This window comes from Hylobates moloch, unplaced genomic scaffold (assembly GCF_009828535.3).
Source record: "Hylobates moloch isolate HMO894 unplaced genomic scaffold, HMol_V3 SCAFFOLD_5, whole genome shotgun sequence".
Taxonomy (NCBI): Eukaryota; Metazoa; Chordata; class Mammalia; order Primates; family Hylobatidae; genus Hylobates; species Hylobates moloch.
Genome location: NW_026652280.1, coordinates 96,312,212 through 96,331,563, shown reverse-complemented (window position 1 = coordinate 96,331,563; position 19,352 = coordinate 96,312,212). Strand labels below are relative to the sequence as shown.

Here is a 19,352-nt window from a genome sequence, read left to right as displayed (position 1 = left end):
GCTTTATGCTTATTCTTTCTCCAATAACACAAAATTGTGTTATTATTTCTATACTTTTTAAAATATTTCTAAATCATCGCCCTATGGGACAAAATATACATCTTTAATTATTCAGTATCTACTTTCAAATAATACTGCGCTGCTTCACATGTTGTACAGGATCTTCTAACAGTGTACTCCTAATTCTTCCCTCTTGTATTTTGTGCAAGTGTTGTAATATAGTTTACTTTCAAATTTGTATAAACATATAATACATTGATAAAGTATTTTTGCTTGAGACAAGGGATTGACAAACTAAATGAGATAGTGGGACTGTAATGAATGAGAAACAGATGTTTATTGTGATCATCTGTTGATATTCTGAATTTGTTTATCCAGCAATTATCCTATCCTAATTTGGTGGAGAGAGGAGCCTGTGAACTGCAGCTCTCAGGTAACTTACAATCTGATTGAAGAGGCTGTATCACGTATTCTTCAATTAAATACTGCTTAGACCAGCTGGCTTGAATTGGTCCTTTTTATTTCTCTATGTTTTTTTTTTTGGCCTTAATAACCTGGATGGAGGAAAAAAACATGCAATGTAAGATGCAGTCGATGAGTAGCCCCTCCTCTGTTTGCAGTCACTATGGCCTTCTGAAGTGTATATCATCTTCTCATAAAATTATTTTGTTCCCATCCTTCTAATACATTGGTCTGTCTTGGATCATACTCCTGAAGCGAATATCTGACCTGAGAAATACACTCCCACTTAGCAAGGTCACATATGCATATTTCTCAAATCTTGGCCTCCACTCTTACAGAGACAGCAGGCAGTGCAACCGACACTGAGACCTGGGGAAGAGCACCAAGTAGGGGCAGAACATGGGTAGGAGGGTTTGGTGGAAGGTCAAGAGTAGGGGTTTACATGGACTCAACTGCACTGGACTATGGTAGGTGCAGGCGTGGTGGGACTGGCTAGGGAAATGTGTCCTCAAAGTATTTATTGTCTGTCTACTTTCAAAGACACTAGTGAGAATGAATTTTCCAACTCTGGGCAAGCTTTCTGCTTTAGACTTGTCGTATAAACGAGGAGCTCTTTGTTGGGCTCTGTGTGCACAACAGTATGCGCCTCTGCCTTGAAAAGCCCATGTTCTCTTAACTGTGTATCTAGAATACATGTTTTCTAAGAGGGAGGTTCCTCAGTTCTGTGAGATGAACATGTACTAAATATCAATGTCTTCCATTCCTTATCCTGTTCAATGGCTCCAGTCCAGCCTTCTGATAGAAAACAAAAAATACCACCCCCTTGGAGAGTTGACTTTGTTCCATGCAGTTCCCACCTTTATGGTGCTATGAACTCCAGATGTCAGCTGTAGTTTTTCTCCATTTTTTGACAGTGTGAAGAATGTAAGTCGAACCTTATCTCCTTCCTTACATTTCATTGCGTCCTCGTTTCTAACCACCAGTACTTCCATTTTCCCAGTGTTGTCACTTAGGTCAAATAATACGTTTTTCTTCTTTTCTGTTACCTGTAAAAGAAAGTCAACACCCAGCCTCTGATAATCTGATTAAGGAATGCCACATCAGTCACACATCAGACATGCCAGAAGAAGGCTCTAAAAAGAAATACAGTTGATTCTTGAACAACACAGATTTTACCTGTGCAGGTCCATTTATACGGGAATTTTCCTTTGTCTCTGCCACCCCAAGATGGCAAGACCAACCCTCCTCTTCTTCCTTCCTCCTCAGTCTACTTAACATCAAGACAATTAGGATGAAGAACTTTATGATGATCTACTTCCACTTAATGAATAGTCAGTATTTTTTTTTATAATTTTATTAATAACATTTTTCTCTAGCTTACTTTTTAATAATATAGTATATAATATGTATAACACAAAAATATGTGTTAAGTGACTTTTTATGTTGTCTGTAAGGCTTCTGGTCAAGAGTAGGCTATTAAGTAGTTAAGTTTTTGGGGAGTCAAAAATTATTTGCAGATTTTCAACTGCTCGGGGTCAGCAGCCCTAATCCCTACATTGTTCAAGGGACAACTTGAAAAAAAGTTTCTGCTTTGAAACTAGCAGGTATATATCTAATAGATGTTAGCAAGTTCACACAGAGGAGGCAGACGTGTCTTACTTAGAACATGTTGTCTCCTATGCCCATCTTTCCAGTCCCAAACTCCCTTCCTTTAGGAGGAGGCCAGGGTGGTCCACAGAAGCAACAACTGCTGGATAGAGAAGATGGAACTTCTCCAGGGCCAGTAGCCAGATTAGTCAGGGGAAAAAAGAAGACCCTGGGGTTGGAAGAGAGCTATTTATTTTATTTTTTTATTTTTTGAAACGGAGTTTCACTTTTTCACCCAGGCTGGAGTGCGATGGCACAATCTTGGCTCACTGCAACCTCCACCCCCCTGGGTTTCTCCTGCCTCAGCCTCCCGAATAGCTGGGATTATAGGTGCCCGCCAATACACCCGGCTAATTTTTGTATTTTTACTAGAGGTAGGTTTTGCCATGTTGGCCAGGATGATCTGGAACTCCTCAATTCAGGTGATCCATGCGCCTTGGCCTCCCAAAGTGCTAGGATTACAGGCATGAGCTGCCGCGCCCAGCCTGAAGAGAGCTATTTAAAACAACAAGTCCAGGAGAGACATGAGGTAATGATGCAAGACCCAGTCTGGTAAGTAATCAAAGACAAGAAATAATTCACAATCAAGTCTAGATCAAAAGGGAACAGGAGGTTGGTCAGTTATCTAGGAGACTGATCGTATTTAAGGTTTAATTTTATGTACTAAATCAATATATATTAGTGGATAGCTGGCCAGATTGAAAGCTGAAAACCGGGATGAAGAACATGACCTTCCTATCCAAGGTCATTTTACGCTTGAGTTTTCCAGGAGGACTGGAGAGTCTTCCTATCAATTCCTTCTGAAACTAACCCACGGCAGCAGAGGTTATTCTGAGGCTCTGAATGCAGGGGCAGCAGGTTCCCTCTCTATGGTTCTTTAGGTGCTGCCCTAGACCAGAAAAAGTCATCCTACAAGGCTAGTTCCCTGAGGCTCAGAATTATAATACTTTATTATTCCTCACTTCTAATAAGTCTCCTCGAGGAGCGCCTCTGCCCCGCGGCCCCATCTGGGAAGCGAGGAGCGCCTCTGCCCGGCCTCTGTGCAACCTTCCAAGTGTGAAGTGACAGCCTTGTGTGTGATCTTTTCTGTCTTCCCCAAGTTTGCATTTTCGACATTAAAGTTTACTTTTTAATTAAAAAAAAAAAAGTCTCCTCAAGCTAACTCTTTTTTCTGTTCATTTAATCACAGTTTTTTAATCCTGCCTTGCATATTGGTTTTTCAGGTCAATTAATCTGGTTTTTACTCAACTACACTTATTTTGCATTCACAACAATAGTCACTTAATCACAATAGTCGCTTAAAATAAAGATAATATGTACAAAGTACAAAAATAATGCAGAGATAAAAATTATGTGAATGAACTAATTCCTTTTTCAGAGGCTACTGGGATAAGAATAAGTTGAAATAGGATAGTGACATTTTTGACAATAAAAACAATTTTTGAGTTTTTGTAGGAATTTTGGCATGTTAACTCTGCAGCTCTTTAGAACTTTGTATTTTTTAATTTTGTCTGTATAGAAAGACATTAAAACCATTTCTAAAGTCTCTTTAAGATCAGATGGGAAATACATTATTCTTACTAATCAATATGAAATTAGATATGAAAACTTACCTTCTGGACTACAAACAAACCATTCACAACTGTTCCGAGGGGCTGAGTTTGAAGCGTGTTGATCTTCGGGGTTTCACCAGCTTTTCTGATAATGTTCAGCGGGACATTAACCTTTTGGTCAGATTCAGCATCTAACACACGTGAGGTGCTATTTACCTCTAAGAAACCACTGTGCCGATAATATCTTGATATTATAATTATTCTCTTTGGAATGAATTTATCTTTTAGCAGTGTATTAAAAACTTTTACAAAGAAGAATTCTTTTTCTGTAGCCACTGTAGCATGAAACATCTCTTGCTTGCCTTCTTGGGTCTCAAACGTGAAGGGCTTCATTGCTTTCAGTACCATAACTGGCAAACAGCCTTTCTGAAACCCTTCTCTGATAGATTCCTGCTGGGCCACCATCTGTTTCTGTTCAGGCTGAAGACAAGAGAAGAAAGATATCAGCTGTGAGTCAAAAAGGTACTACTGAGAGGACCTTACTTCGCCCACAGTGCTAAACCTCAGAAAGCCAGCAGAAGATAGGTGGAATCAAGGGAAGAGATATAGAGGGGATAAGAAGAGTGTTGAGGCCTAGAATGGTCTAGATAGAACAGAGAGTGCAGAAGGAAGATTTCAACTCCTGTATTCAGATAAGATGGTGTAACACGTTTTGGAGGTAGGATCCCTGAAACCAAATCCTTGCTTTGCCATGTGCTATATATAAGGACTTCCTCAGATTTCTGAAATACTGCTAAGCCTTGGGGTAAGTCTGATAAATCTGATTCCATCTTCTATCGATTCCATTCGGGCATAATGTGTCCTTGTTTCTCTATCCAATACTGTCCTAAACGTTCATTTTACTCTGGTATAAAAGTGAGGGAGCTCAGTGACCAGCACAGGGCTCCCCAAATTCCTAGGGAGGCACGTACATAACAAAATGCAGATTATGTTTAATGTGAGTTAAGGGGGAGACCTAGGTCAGAGATCTTACGAGTGAGTTAAAGGAGAAATTTAAAAGCAGAATTAATACTACATTTATGGATTTACCCTTAAATAATGAATTATGCACTAAGGTTTATATTTAAAAAGTACATCTTATTATTTGAAATTATAAAAAAAGAAATAATTTAAATACCTAAAAAATAGATTTGGTTAAATAAAATATGGTATAGTCACAAAAAGATTACTATGCAAATATTAAAAATGCTTTAGAGAAATATGATAAACTGTCATAACTGATTCAATAAAGGGAAACGTCCTAAACAGATAAAGAATCTGTTCCTTATTGCATAAATAAGCAGTTAAAGCACACACACAAACACACTAGAGAGATATTTACCAGCATCAATATATTTTTTTCCTAGACGATACAATTATAGGTAATTTTATTCTCTTCTCTGTGTTTTTTATTTTTCTGAATTAACAGAGATAAGATACCTTTTTTTTGTTTGTTTTGGGAGAAAATACTACTTTTTAAAAGCAACTTGCCATCTAGAACCAAAGGGAAATACAGGGCAAAACAAACAGAGGCATAAAAAGCCAAGTGTAGGAGTCTCCGAAGAGTGTCTCTGATGTGACCTGAAGCTTGGGCCCGTGGAGCTTGGGCCAGTAAGGGGCCCTGATGGGCAGTATAACTGACTGCATTTGGATCAATGCAGGAAAGATCAGCTACACTGAGGTCCACTATAAAAGTCCTTCTCTTTGGTCCATGTATCTTTAGTTGGGTCTTCCAGACTGAGTAATGCATATTTTCATTACTGATGATGGAATCACACCATTTATACTTGAACCTTGTTTTCCTGAAAAATCCAGAAGTTTCTGGGCCAAACCCAGAGGAAATGGTTCCTCTAAACACAGAGAATGAACTATATATCATCAGTTTCTAGAGCTCACACAGTTATAAAATAATGTAATACCTGCTTCATAAGAAATGAAATTGCATGTGTGGCGGATTCTCTGCTGGGCCTTTCTAATGTTGCCTGCCGCTCCCTCAGAACTAAAGTAATCATTCTCACCGATGAGACTCTCCAGGCACTACTCTCTCAGCTAAATGGGGCCACCGCACCTTGTCCATGCAGGTGTATGAAGGGCTTTTTTATATTACTTTTAAAAAGCAATTTGCTGTCAAGAACCAAGCAGAAAACAAACAGAGGCATGCCAGGCCAAGTGTAAGAGTCTCTGAATTGGATCTCTGATGTGACCCAGAGCCTGGGCCCATACAAACCAGACTCCCTCACAAATCTTGGGAGCCCTGAAAGGCATTCTCAACTCCCGAGCTCCCTGTAGGGTAGGCCAAGGCCTCTATTGCAACTACATTGGACTTGACATTCTTCCTCTTCTTCTCCTTTCACTTCCTCACAGATATTAATTCTGAAAGTGCTCTAAAACAGACTTCCTGTAAACAACTCTCTATCTCAGAGTTTTATTCTTATAGAATCCAAACCATAACGAAGTGTTAATGTGTCCAGAACCTGGCAGAGATTAAAAGCTCAACAGGTGTTTAATCTGATGAATCAGAGGTAGTTCCTGTTTTTGTGACTCAGAATGCTTTTCATACTGGGGCCTTGCTTCCCTTATTTGCATGCTGTGAGATAAAGAACAGAGAACAATGTGGGAAATGACAGTGACGGTGATGCTCTTACAAGGACAAAGACCACTCCACTCTCCTCATCCTACCTTAACATGAGGAGAGACTTTTGGTGCAGCACGTTGCTTTGCGACATCATTGCTGATGGCTGCAGATGCAGCAGGACTCATTTCAGCTTGACTTAGTGGCTTTGGTTTTGTTACCGATTTGTATTTCTTATCAACTGATTAAAAAATGAAAGACATGGCCAATAAGCATATAAACATATGGGCAGTGCACATTTTCAAATGTCACCAGAAATAAATACTAAAGCCATATTAAGATATCTTCAAGAACAGCTAATTTTTCTAAAAAAAAAAAAATCTTATTTTAAAATGAAAGGAACTGGACCTGGCACAGACACCTGTAATCCCAGCACTTTGGGAGGCCAAGGCTGGAGGACTGCTTGAGGCCAGGAGTTTGAGACCAGCTTAGTCAACATAGGGAGACCCTATCTTTACAAAAAATATTTTCAAAATTAGCCAGGTGTAATGGCACATGTTTTTAGTCCCAGCTACTTGGGAGGCTGAGGCAGGATGATAACTTAAGCCCAAGAGTTCAAAGCTGCAGTGAGTCATGATTGCACCACTATACTCCAGCTTGGATGACACAGGGAGACGCTGTCTGTCTTAAAAGAAAAAAAAAAAAAGACAAGAAACAAAAACTATGAAGTAGTAGTTGTCTTAAATTGGTATAACACGTTGGAAAATGGTTTGGGACACTATTAAAATTCAATATCTACTTACCTTAACATTCAGTAATTCCATTCACAGGTGTACAGTCAAGAGAAACACACATACAAATACAAACATACAAAGATAAGTACATAAGGCTTATAATGTACATAAATATTCATAGCAGCATTATTCATAATGGCCTCAAATGACTAAAATAACAAAAAATATACCAATTCTCTCTATATATATATGTATATGAGTTTATGTGTATATGTAATTATCAATTAAATGGAATCTTATGTAGTAGTGAAAATGAATAAACTGCTGCTATGAAACAAGGGCTGATTTCTTTTCTTTTTTTTTTGAGACGGAGTCTTTCTTTGTCACCCAAGCTGCAGTGCAGTGGTGCAATCTCGGCTCACTGCAACCTCCACCTCCCAGGTTCAAGTGATTCTCCTGCCTCAGCCTCCTGAGTAGCTGGGATTACAGGCTCATGCCACCATGCCTGACTAATTTTTGTATTTTTTTGGTAAAGACGAGGTTTCACCATGTTGATAAGGCTGGTCTCGAACACCTCACCTCATGATGTGCCCACCTTGGCCTCCCAAAGTGTTGGTATTACAGGCGTGAGCCACCGCGCCTGGCTACAGATTTCTAATTATGTTCTACAAGGCCTTGCATTGTCCTTCTATCAAGGGACCCCATCCTGCCCTCAAGATTCTCTGTACTCCAGCCATACTGGCCTTCTTTCAGTCCTCAAGCAAGTCAACACCTGCCGTCATAGGGATTTTCACACAGGGTTCCCTCTGACTGAAGGTACTTTTAACTCCTATGCATTTTTCACAGCTTAGTGCAAGGGTCACTTCCCCATGGAACCCGCTTTGACCAACACCAACTCTAACTCCTGGCTTATGTTAATGCTCCTTTGACACATGCTGCGAAGAACCATCTTCCTTTCCATCAGAGCATTTGTCTCAGTTAATTACATTCATTAATTTGCCTGTAAGAAAAATATCTACTTTCCCTTTAGAGTATAAGCTGTACAAAATTTGGATTTGTTTTTAGCACCTTGTTTTATCATAAGAACCCAAAAGCTTTCTTTGTACCTATTAGCAATTCAATGGATATTTACTGAATGGATGAAGAAATGGATGGATGGGTGGCATGTTGGCTCTTCACTAATGCCTACAAAATGCAGTTGAATACTATGGCTGGGCTCCTCCATGTCTATGGTCAGGTTATATGTCATTGTGAAAAGCCAACTCCTAGTCCTGATTTTTAAAAAGGCCATGTAACAAGATGGCCATGTTTGATGACTTAAGGCACTCTCAGGCAGAAGAGGGCCTGAGAAATTATTAGATGTCTCTTCTGATAGAATTTGAACAATTGTGGGCTGAAATAACAAGGCAATCACTTTGATTTTACTAAAAAGAGAAACGATTTAATTATTAGAGCTAAGAGTAGAATGAACTGTCTTATGAGGTAGCAGGTACTCTGTTATTACCTTTCAAAGACCAGAAAGTGGTTGACTGTCTGACAGAGATATTGTAGCAGGATCTCTGCTCTAGGAAGAAGTTAAACTAACCTTCCAATGGTAAGTTAGTTCCATGAAACTGGTTTCAGAAAGGTATGCAGATAAAGTCTCTCTTCTATGTTCACAGCATCAGAGAGAAAACAGCATTAAGGGAGGCCAAAGGAATCAACCTACCATTCTACCACATCACATCAGCCATATTTCATCTCACACACAGTGGTACCAATGCAATATTTGTGGACAAGCTTGTCTGCTCACTATAAACCTCTCATTTGCCTTAATAATCAGGTGCACATTGTTACTGATTATTTCATTTATCATTTTCAGCATTTTATTTTAATCTTGCAGGACTTTTGTGGACTTTGATCACATTTTCTCTTAGCTTCCTTTTTCTATGCTTATGTGTCCTTATATTTTCTCATCTTGCTTCATACAAAAGCTTCTCTTATCTACTAATTATTGCCTCTGTCTTCATTAAAGATTCTCTAGGTGTCTTCTACCTTCCATGAGGTGAGTTCGTGAGTAGAATAGCATATAGCACTCTGCATGCAGACATGCAATGGCAATGGAGAAGGATCACTTAACCAAGAATGACAGATTAACTGCTCAAAAAATAAAACGAAAACTGTTTTCCTAAAATAATAAGAAATAGCATGGACACATAAAAATTTCCTACATTCAAAAGAGGCCTAAGTATGCCCGTGGATAGATTTTTGGAGCTATGAAGGAACTTAATTGCCTTCTTGTATAGCATGCAAGAAGCATACTTTGTGTTTTGTTGTTGTGGTTGTTTGAGACAGAGTCTCACTGTTGTTGCCCAGGCAGGAGTGCAGAGGTGTGATCTCAGCTCACTGCAACCTCTGCCTCCCGGGTTCAAGTGATTCTCGTGCCTCAGCCTACCAAGTAGCTGGTATTACAGATGCCCGCCACCATGCCTGGCTAATTTTTATATTTTTAGTAGAAACAAAGTTTCACCATTTTGGCCAGGCTGATCTCGAACTCCTGACCTTAAGTGATCCGCCCGCCTTGGCCTCCCAAAGTGCTAGGATTAAAGGCGTGAGCCACTGCGCCTGGCCCAAAAGCATACTTTGAATCTTACAACTGTTACATTTGGAGACTCTCATTTGGGAGAGTCCTTGGAGGATCTACTCCTGAGTTTCCAAGCTAGTCCCAAACTGGATCTTTTTTAGCTAAGCAGAATAACAAAATCCCAGAATCATTAGAACAGCAAAATGGAGAGAAGATTGTAGAAGGGGAAATTTTGTGCTATCCTGGACAAAGAGAAGAATTAATTCTTGATTTATTGCCAAAATAAAAGATATTTCTTAATATCTCAGCCTATGTTTGCCAATATGCCTAGATTCCTGTCTCATCCCAGATAAGAAAAACACAGGGCAGTTGGTTACTTGGAAGTAACATGTGTAGTTACTGCCATCTAAAGGCCATCTCTAAGAACTACACCTTCTGACTTAAAGCCTGGGAAAACAACCACTCCTTTCTCTTTAGTGCCTTAGAAACTACGTAACAGTTTATATTTGTATAGAATTATGAATGTACATAGTATCATTTATGTGGCTTCATTTAGCCTTCCTATAACTCATGTGTGAGAAGCCATGTCATCCGTGTTGTACACCCACAAATGCTTTTAAAAGCTGTTGTAATTTTTGCTGTTACGGTTGTACTTTGAATCCTAAAACTGTTGGCATTTGGAGACTTTCATTTGGGAGAGTCCTTGAGTAATATGCTCCTCTGTTAGCTCTTTTTTGTTCTTCAGACATAAAGCTGGGACATATCAATTGTTCTTAATAAACAAAATCAGAAATTTAAACTAAATGTAGATAACTCAGACGGAGATGAGTGATTTATTGAATAATGTAAAAAAAATCTTTGTGTTGTGGGTAATTTATACTGTCACCTGTGCTGGAGATAGAGAGGAAAGAAAATCCCTGAAGGAAGATTCTCCCTCCCTGAAGAAGGAGGAGATCATCGCCTAAAGAAAGGATAGTCTGGGACCACGAAAGCTGGGGACAAGGAGAGGAATAGACAGACTGTGTGAAGGAAAAAAGGTGCTCAATATCCTGGTTTACAGTTTTCCCATGCAATAATTTGTATTTTCAATACTTCAGTAGAATGTGAGAGCATTACATACTGTGTAAATGGAGTTGGGAGAAGTTAACTTTGGAATTCTACGTCCATATTCACTGCAATTGAACTGGAGACAAAGATGGGCAAGGAGAAAAGATGATAAATGGAAGTGGTAACCCTAAGGGCTGGAACAAGAGATGCAAACAAAGGCTGGAATGGATTTGTGGAATTTGTAACAAACACTTCCTAGAAGTGATTCTCAGTAAAAGGGGGCAAAGAGAAAGGTGCACTAAGTTAGAAAACAAATTCCAACAATGTGCACTGGGGGTCATATCCCAGGGACGCCATGAAAGGAAAGGCCCAGGCTTGGCAGAAAAAGGGACTGGGCGGGGGCGGGACTCCCACATTACCTTTTTCCTTCTCTTCCTGAAGACGGTTTGCCAAAAGCATATAATTCAACTTCTGAAAAATATGAATGGTCTTCATCACTGCAGACACCGCACCAGCATTTTGAATCATCAAGTTAGCTACTTGTATTCTGTTTGCAGTATGTAGTTTGCCTGTGGCGATATTAAACTCATCTGAAAGAAAGAACTTAAACCTATCCAGTTCCTCATCGGTGATGTTATCCAGGCCCGTTAGCAAGAGTATCTCCTTGTATTTACTCTCCATCTGACAACTTTGGGATCAGCCTATAAGGAATCCAAAACACGTAAGATTACACCACCAAAAGTGATTCTACATTCAAAATAAAGCAAGGTGAGCTATTAATATTTTTTAAAGAAAAATAAAATATTTGCAATAGGAAAAAAGATTTGAGTGGCACCTAGGTAAGAACTTCTTTTTTTTTATTTTATTATTTTTTTTTTATTATACTTTAGGTTTTAGGGTACATGTGCACAATGTGCAGGTTTGTTACATATGTATCCATGTGCCATGTTGATTTCCTGCACCCATTAGCTCGTCATTTAGCATTAGGTATATCTCCTAATGCTGTCCCCGCCCCCCCCACCCCCCCACCCCACAACGGTAAGAACTTCTTAAGCAAGGTGATCACTATTCCTGGGAAAGACATCTTCAGAAAGTATACAACACCTCTGGAATTCTCAGAAAACAAGATACATCAGTTGGGCGCGGTAGCTCACACCTGTAATCCCAGCACTTTGGAAGGCTAAGGCGGGCAGATCACCTGAGGTCAGGAGTTTGAGACCAGCCTGGCCAATATGGCAAAACCCCATCTCTACTGAAAGTACAAAAATTAGCCAGGCGTGGTGGTGGGCGCCTGTAATCCCAACTACTCGGGAGGCTGAGGCAGGAGAATCGCTTGAACCTGGGAGGTGGAGGTTGCAGTGAGCCAAGATCATGCCATTGCACTCCAGCCTGGGCAACAAGAGCGAAACTTAGTCTCAAAACAACAACAACAACAACAACAACAAAGAAACAGGATACATTTTCCTGTTATTTTTAAAATAGATTTATCAAGGCATAACTGGCATACAACACAGTGCATACATTGAAAATATACAATCTGATAAATTTTGGCATATATATATACCTGATGAAGTGCAATTAATCAATTTGTTCTTTCATGGATCATGCTTTCAGTGTCTTATTTAAGAAATCTTTTCCAATCTCAAGATTAGAAGATTTTATGTTTTCCTCTAAGAATTTTACGGTTTGATCATTTTACATTTGGGTGTATGTACTGTTTTGAGTTAATTTGTATATGATATAAGCGATGATTCAAAGTTCATTTATTTTTCATACGAATATGAATTTTCCCAGAATCATATGTTAAAAAGACTATCCTTTTTAATGATTTTTTTTACCTTTGCAAAAATTAGTTGTCCAAAAATGAGTGAGTCTATTTCTGGATTCTTTATTCTCTCCATCAATCTATTTTTGTATCTCGTTGCCAAAATCACGTTGTAGTAATATAGTTGCTTATGTATAGTATCCAAAATAATACACAAAACATTATAAATAATAATTCAACAGATTATAACTATAAGATTAATATACAGAAATGCATTCCTTTATTCTAGCACCATTCCAAGAGAGAAAAAAATTACATTAAAAAAGTAATTTCCAATAGCAACGAAACTACAAAGTACATAAGAACATCTAATACAATATATTTAAGAGTTTTAAAGGGAACCTTATAAAACTTTATTGGGAGATTTAAAAGACCTACTTAAGTGGGTGTATGTGTGATATTTTAAATGGGAAGATTTGATAAAATGAAGACAGCAATGTTGTCAAATTAATCTATAAACTCCCATCCCAAATCTCAAAGGGTTTTTCATAGAACTTATCAGAATGATCCTAAAACCTAAATGAAAAAAATAAAGACAAAAACCTGCAAAACAAGTTGAATATGTTTATTAGGATATACTATCCGTACTACTAGGTATACTTACTACAAATGTATAATAATTAAATCAGTATGGCAGTGGCATAGAGAAAAATGAATTAATAAATAGAGTGTGGAAACAGGACCACATGTAAATTAAAGCCTGGTATATAATCAAAGTGGCATTAAAAACCACAAGGAAAGAATGGCCAACTATAAAAAGTGCTCAGACAAATGACAATATACGGGGAATGATATATTCGGCCTTTCTCTTATATCATACACAAAATATATATCTGGCTGGATTAATTATCTAAATAGAATAGTAATGATGTTGAGTAAAACACATACTTTCTCAATACATTGAAGTAGAAGGAGGTTTCTTAAATAAGGCACAAAAAGGACAAGCCAGAAAAAAAAAAAAAACTTTGTCAAATGTGATTGCATGCATATTCTCAATTTCTTTGTAGAAAACACACACATGCGTGCACAGACACACACTAAACAAAGTGATTATACAAGGCAAAAACTGGGCAGATACCTGCCATATATATATATATATATATACACACACACATATATATATATGTATATACAGCTATACATATATATATATATACACAGCTATACCTGCAATATACATATATATATATAGCTAATAGAGGTTTTGCTTTTGGAATACATGGAGAATCATGTATCAATAAGAAAACAATAAACAGCCTATTTGAAAAGTGTGCAAAAGATGTGAATGAGCAATTTGCTCAAATTTCCAATAAACATAAAAAAGATGTTTGACATTATTGGCAATTAATGATTTCCAGAGCAGCAACATATAAAGTGGAAGAAATAAGCCAAAGAACAGGAAAAGATGTTTATGAGCTGAAAATAACTGATTGTGAATTTTAGGGAAGCTTGAATACCCCCGTCAGTAGAGTCAATGTTAATAAATTCTAAACTATCACTGTTAATGGCCTTATAATGTTTTTTCCTATATGTTGGTAAGGGCTGGAGAAACTCTACTTAGACGTGTAGAGTTCACGAGTGAAAATTAAAACTATTATCAGGACCATTTTCAAAATAAGGAATACATTAAAAATATTTGTAATGATAAAGCCATCCAAATGCCCCCATCCTACTGATGAAAGCAAGGAAGGACACTACCTTTGTTGAATATCTACTGTGACAATCAGCTTGGCATGATTCCTACTTTTCTACTGGTCCATAAGAAACTAATCTTCCTATAACCCTCTTATATAATAACAATCACATTTTAATCACATTTTATATGATTGACTCAGCTTTTTCTCTGAAGTTATGTTGCCTTATAAATGAAAAACTTGCATTTTACTTCATGATATCTGTTAACTTAAAAAATGCTTGTATTTGCTATTGGCATAAAAGCCAGCCTTGCAAATAGGCTGACAGACAAACCCCAAAGGAAGGCAAAGCTTAAGGAACACCAGCTCAGAGACACCAGAGGACATGGCTAAAGTGAATACAAGAGAAATGAACCCATCCTTTCAGAGCTGATGTCCATGTCTGCAGGTTCAAGTTCTCAGAGGTGTGCATAGCATGGCTGGCCTTTCCTCAGTTGTCTTTTTCGGCAGAGAAACAGTTAAGTCTCTCATCTCTAACCCAGCTCCTCTATGGTGCTTACCTCCTGATCCCTGGGGCGATCAGCAAACCGGGTCTGCCACCTTCTCTTCAGAGAGCTTGACTAGCAGAGGACTCAGGAGAGCGTGCCCAAATAACCTAGGTGGCTTTCAAAGCTACAAAGACTCTGACACTTCTGGACAGCTTCACACGTACCCCTAATAAACACTTCCCTTCACCCCCAGGCCCAGTGTGGGTAGGAGTGACAACTGGAGCTCTAATTGGCTGAGCTGGTTTGGGTTCTCACTAGCAGCCACAGAAGAAAATGTCTGTAGAAACTTGTATCTGAGTCATGCCACACCATACACGGATTGGAAACAGAAAGTGGCCTGGAAACTGTAAAAAATGACCGCAGATAACTTACTGACACAGTTTGTGACTAAGGGGCCTGGTGATGACATTTTTCTGGTGTAAACAAGCACACTGATCTCAGAGGGTATCTAAAAGTGTTGCCAGTAGGACAGTGCAGGTTCTTGTCTTCAAAGCATAAGAGAATCTGAAAATGAGACCAAAGCGAAAGTATAGACATTTTATTGTGGAGCAAAAGCAAGGATGTCCTCAAGGGAGGAGTGCAGGCACTCAAAGATTGAGTCACAGGCAATGTGGTTCACGTACGATATGAATAAACACAATGAAGGTATGGAGTACTCTATAATAAAGGGGAGGGGTTTTCTGGGAAATGGGTGGGCAATTCCCGGAATCGGGGTGCCACTCTTTTCTTGACTAAAGATGGTTAATCCGGAACTGTCATGGCGTCAGGTGCATGATGGGAGTGGGAATTTCCCCATGCAAGTTTTATGATATTAAGGGCATAATGAAGCTAAGGGTCAGCAGTCAGCCAAGTTTTCGACCATCTTGGCTTTAACCAGTTGCGGCCAGTTTCTTCTGTGTTACAGTCTCATCTGTGCCTAAGTAGGAAGTCTGCAATCTGTCTTCATTGTCACAGCCTGTTGTAACAGTTCCTGTCTACCAGTGGGGCAATCCCTCTGCTAACCTTTTTGACCCCATTTTTATTGCTTGTAGCCACCTGCAAGTAATCATGCCTCATTCCCTCACTGACTGCTTGCCTCAAAAGCATATATACAGTCTTTCTTCCTAACCCAGGCTCCTAACCCTAAATTCAGAGCTTGAGGGTTTGATTCTAGTCAGCAATTTACTTGAGGTTTTCCTTTCTTATTCATTGAATTAACAATTATGCACTGAACATCTAATATGATGTATTAGATTCTGAGAATATAAAAGTTAATAAGACAAAGTTCCAGACGTTGAGCGGCTCTGCCGAGACATGTAATTTAATAATCACAGTAGGACATGATGGTAAGTGTTATAATTAAAGCATGCTCAAGATGCTCAAGGAGAAGAGGAAGAGCACCTAACCATGCCCAGGTAATCAGCCCAGAGCTGCAGGACCTCCTTCACTTTCTACTGCAAGGCTTGTTTCTACACTTTTGCCAGCCGTCAGCTCAAATAGCACCTTATCTGTGGGGCTTCTCTGACCAGCATGTTCTCTACCTCTTTCCCACATTATCTTTTCCCACACGTGTTACTGACCACCATCTGATACACTGTATATGTCATTCGTTTGTTTTCTGCCTCATGCTCCTAAAATGTAAGGCACATGAAGGAAGAGATTTCTGCCCACTGGCTCACTGCATCCACTTCACCTGACACAGTGCCAGGCATAGAGAAGGTGTTCGGAAAATATTTGTTGAATGAGTGAATGCATGAATGAGTGGATCACACAAGGTAAAAGAACACCAAAGAGAACAATATGTAAGAATCAAAAAGATGTGAAGTCTATGAATTTGGTAACCTACTGAGTAAACGAGAGAAAGCTCCCTGTTGAGGGAGAACCCAACAAGCACCAACCCCAGAAAGGTGTACTGTTTTGAGGCTTCAGGTCCTGTAAAGGTGCGTTAAGTGATTAAGCTGGCAAGTGGTCTCAATGAGGAGCAGGTACACTGCTGCACCCGGGGCAGAGAGACAAGTACTCATCCTCCAGCTTTGTTTTGCCAAGAAATTTAATCAGAGAGAGATACCCTACTCGGTGACACAAGACACAGAAGGGAAAGGAGGCAACTGTGCTGAAAAAGGAGGTTTGTTAACAGTCTCACAGAGAAAAGTGGGATCCCCAAGCCCTTTCTTCCCTGACTCCTAGAGTACTGACAGCAAGCTTTATGCCATAAGCAGAAGACTGGAGGCTCCTACTGTAGCGACTGGCCCAAGAGGGGAAAAACTCCCACCGTTACTGACATTTTGAGTTTTCCAATAAAAAGACTCAGGCCCTTTCATGCTAATCCTATAATTAAACTAACTCATAAATAAACCAGGCCAACACAAAAAGAATTCAAGTCAGTTTTGTGTGTATATATGTATGGACATTTCTTTCTTAAATATGAGTAAACAGATATAAATAACATTCAGTAAAGCCTCCAACTTAAAAACAAACAGAAAACAAATCAGAAGGAGGAACTTAAGGACAAAGCAGAGGGTAGAAGAAGAAATAAATATGGTCATCAGAGAAATAAGAAAAGACATTGCATCCATGAAACAAAAAGACAGCGCTAATACTTGTAAAAAATGAACAAATTAACAGAAGAGATTTTATAAATATATTTTCTAAATGTGATAGCAGAAAAGTTTTAAAGCTAATAGAGTGATAAAGCTGAAGAGCTCTTTCTAAAAGTATACGTAGAAATGAATAAAATGGAAAAACAGGAGAGAAAAGATAAGAAATATACAGGTTTATGCCCCGATGAATAATAACCAGCTAATAAGCATTTAAACAAGAGCGAATGGAGAAAAAAGAAAGTTATCAAATAAATACCGAATTTGATGAATGAGAAAGAACACACACAAAAGCATGTCATTTTGCATTCTTTTCCAGTTTTTTTCTTTTTAGTAGACTTTATTTTTTAAAGCAGTTTTAGGCTCACAGTAAAACTGAGCTGAAGGTACAGGTTTCCATATACCCCTTTCCCTCACACATGCACAGTCTCCCCATTATCAACATTCCCACCAGGGTGGACCCTGCATGGACACATCATTATCACCCAGACTCCAGAGTTGCCACTAGGGTACACTTGGTGTTGTACATCCTGTGGGTTTGGACAAACGTATAATAAGTATCCACCCTTATAGTATCATACAGGGTGGTTTCAATGCCCTAAAATCCTCTGTGCTCTGTCTAGTCATCTCTCTCTCCCCACAAATCCTGGCAACCACTGATCTTTTTACTGTCTCCATAGTTTTGCTGTTTCCGGAATTTCATATAGTTGAAGTCATACAGTATATAGCCTTTTCAGATTGTCTTCTTTCACTTAGTAATCTGCATTTAAGATTCCTCCATGGCTTTTCGTGGCTTGATGGCTCATTTCTTTTTAGCACTAAAAAATATTCCATTGTCTCCATTTATCTCAGTTTATCCATTCACCTACTGAAGAACATGTTGGTTGCTTCCAAGTTTTGTCAATTATGAATAAACCTTGTATAAATATCTGTGAGCATGTTTTTATGTGGGCTTAATTTTTCAACTTTGGATAAACATCAAGGAATGCAATTGCTGTATTGTATAATAAGATATAATAAAAGTATGTTTAGTCTTGTAAGAAACCACTAACTGGTTTTTTTTTTTTTTTTTTTTTGAGACGGAGTCTCGCTCTTTCACCCAGGCTGGAGTGCAGTGGCGCAATCTCGGCTCACTGCAGGCTCCGCCCCGCGGGGTTCACGCCATTCTCCTGCCTCAGCCTCCCGTGTAGCTGGGACTACAGGCACCCGCCACCTCGCCGGGCTAATTTTTTTTTGTATTTTTAGTAGAAATGGGGTTTCACCGTGTTAGCCAGGGTGGTCTCGATCTCCTGACCTCGTGATCCACCCGCCTCGGCCTCCCAAAGTGCTGGGATTACAGGCGTGACCCACCGCGCCCGGCCAGAAACCACTAACTGGTTTTTAATACAATGATTTAGTCAAGAAATGTTTATGAGCAAACAAAAGGTATCTCATAAGTACTGCATTGAACAGTTTTAAGAATAAGGAGAGTATCTATGACTCTGAAGACTTTTGTATCTTGTCCATAGATTTCTTAAAATGGTATACTTTAGAAATACTGATATCATATAAAGAATTGTTCAGACTTGTTTAGTGATGCCTCAATTTCAGAACTTTTGTAAAGAAATCACAAGTAAAAGCAAACACCTCAGTGCAATTAAATGCTAATTTTAAAAAATGTATCCTGGCCGGGCGCAGTGGCTCACGCTTGTAATCCCAGCACTTTGGGAGGCCGAGGCGGGCGGATCACGAGGTCGGGAGATCGAGACCACGGTGAAACCCCGTCTCTACTAAAAATACACAAAAATTAGCCGGGCGTGGTGGCGGGCGCCTGTAGTCCCAGCTACTCGGAGAGGCTGAGGCAGGAGAATGGCGTGAACCCGGGAGGCGGAGCTTGCAGTGAGCCGAGATTGCGCCACTGCACTCCAGCCTGGGCGATAGAAAAAAAAAAAAAAAAAAAAAAAAAATGTATCCTTTAAAGTGGTTTCAAATTTACATCATTAGAAAAATACAGATTTTAGGCCTCACCCCCAGCATTTCTGACAAGTTCCTGGGTGATTCTGATGCTATTGGTCTTGGCACAACACTTAGAGAACCACTGCTTTAATATCTAATCTCTGGCATTTAAACTAATAAGCAATGTCCATATGCCTTTGCATTTTCTAATAGTAAA

At 39.1% G+C, this 19,352-nt stretch overlaps 1 protein-coding gene across 2 annotated transcripts in view; it reads right to left on the bottom strand.

Annotated features, from left to right (window-relative positions):
- Positions 1 to 318: 318 nt before the first annotated feature.
- The window catches only part of AIM2 (absent in melanoma 2), a 73,989-nt gene continuing 54,955 nt past the window's right edge, over positions 319 to 19,352 (bottom strand). The window contains exons 4-9 of one of the 2 annotated variants that reach the window (XM_032154049.2): positions 14,637 to 15,128; positions 11,037 to 11,318; positions 6,381 to 6,514; positions 3,723 to 4,142; positions 1,320 to 1,508; positions 319 to 554 (exon numbers count right to left, since the gene is read on the bottom strand). In XM_032154049.2, the coding sequence (XP_032009940.1) occupies positions 519 to 554; positions 1,320 to 1,508; positions 3,723 to 4,142; positions 6,381 to 6,514; positions 11,037 to 11,298 (1,041 nt within the window). In that variant the 5' untranslated portion in view covers positions 11,299 to 11,318; positions 14,637 to 15,128 and the 3' untranslated portion in view covers positions 319 to 518. Of the gene's footprint in view, positions 555 to 1,319; positions 1,509 to 3,722; positions 4,143 to 6,380; positions 6,515 to 11,036; positions 11,319 to 12,455; positions 12,566 to 14,636; positions 15,129 to 19,352 lie in introns of those variants that run through there. The other variant, XM_032154051.2, reaches the window with a different exon arrangement.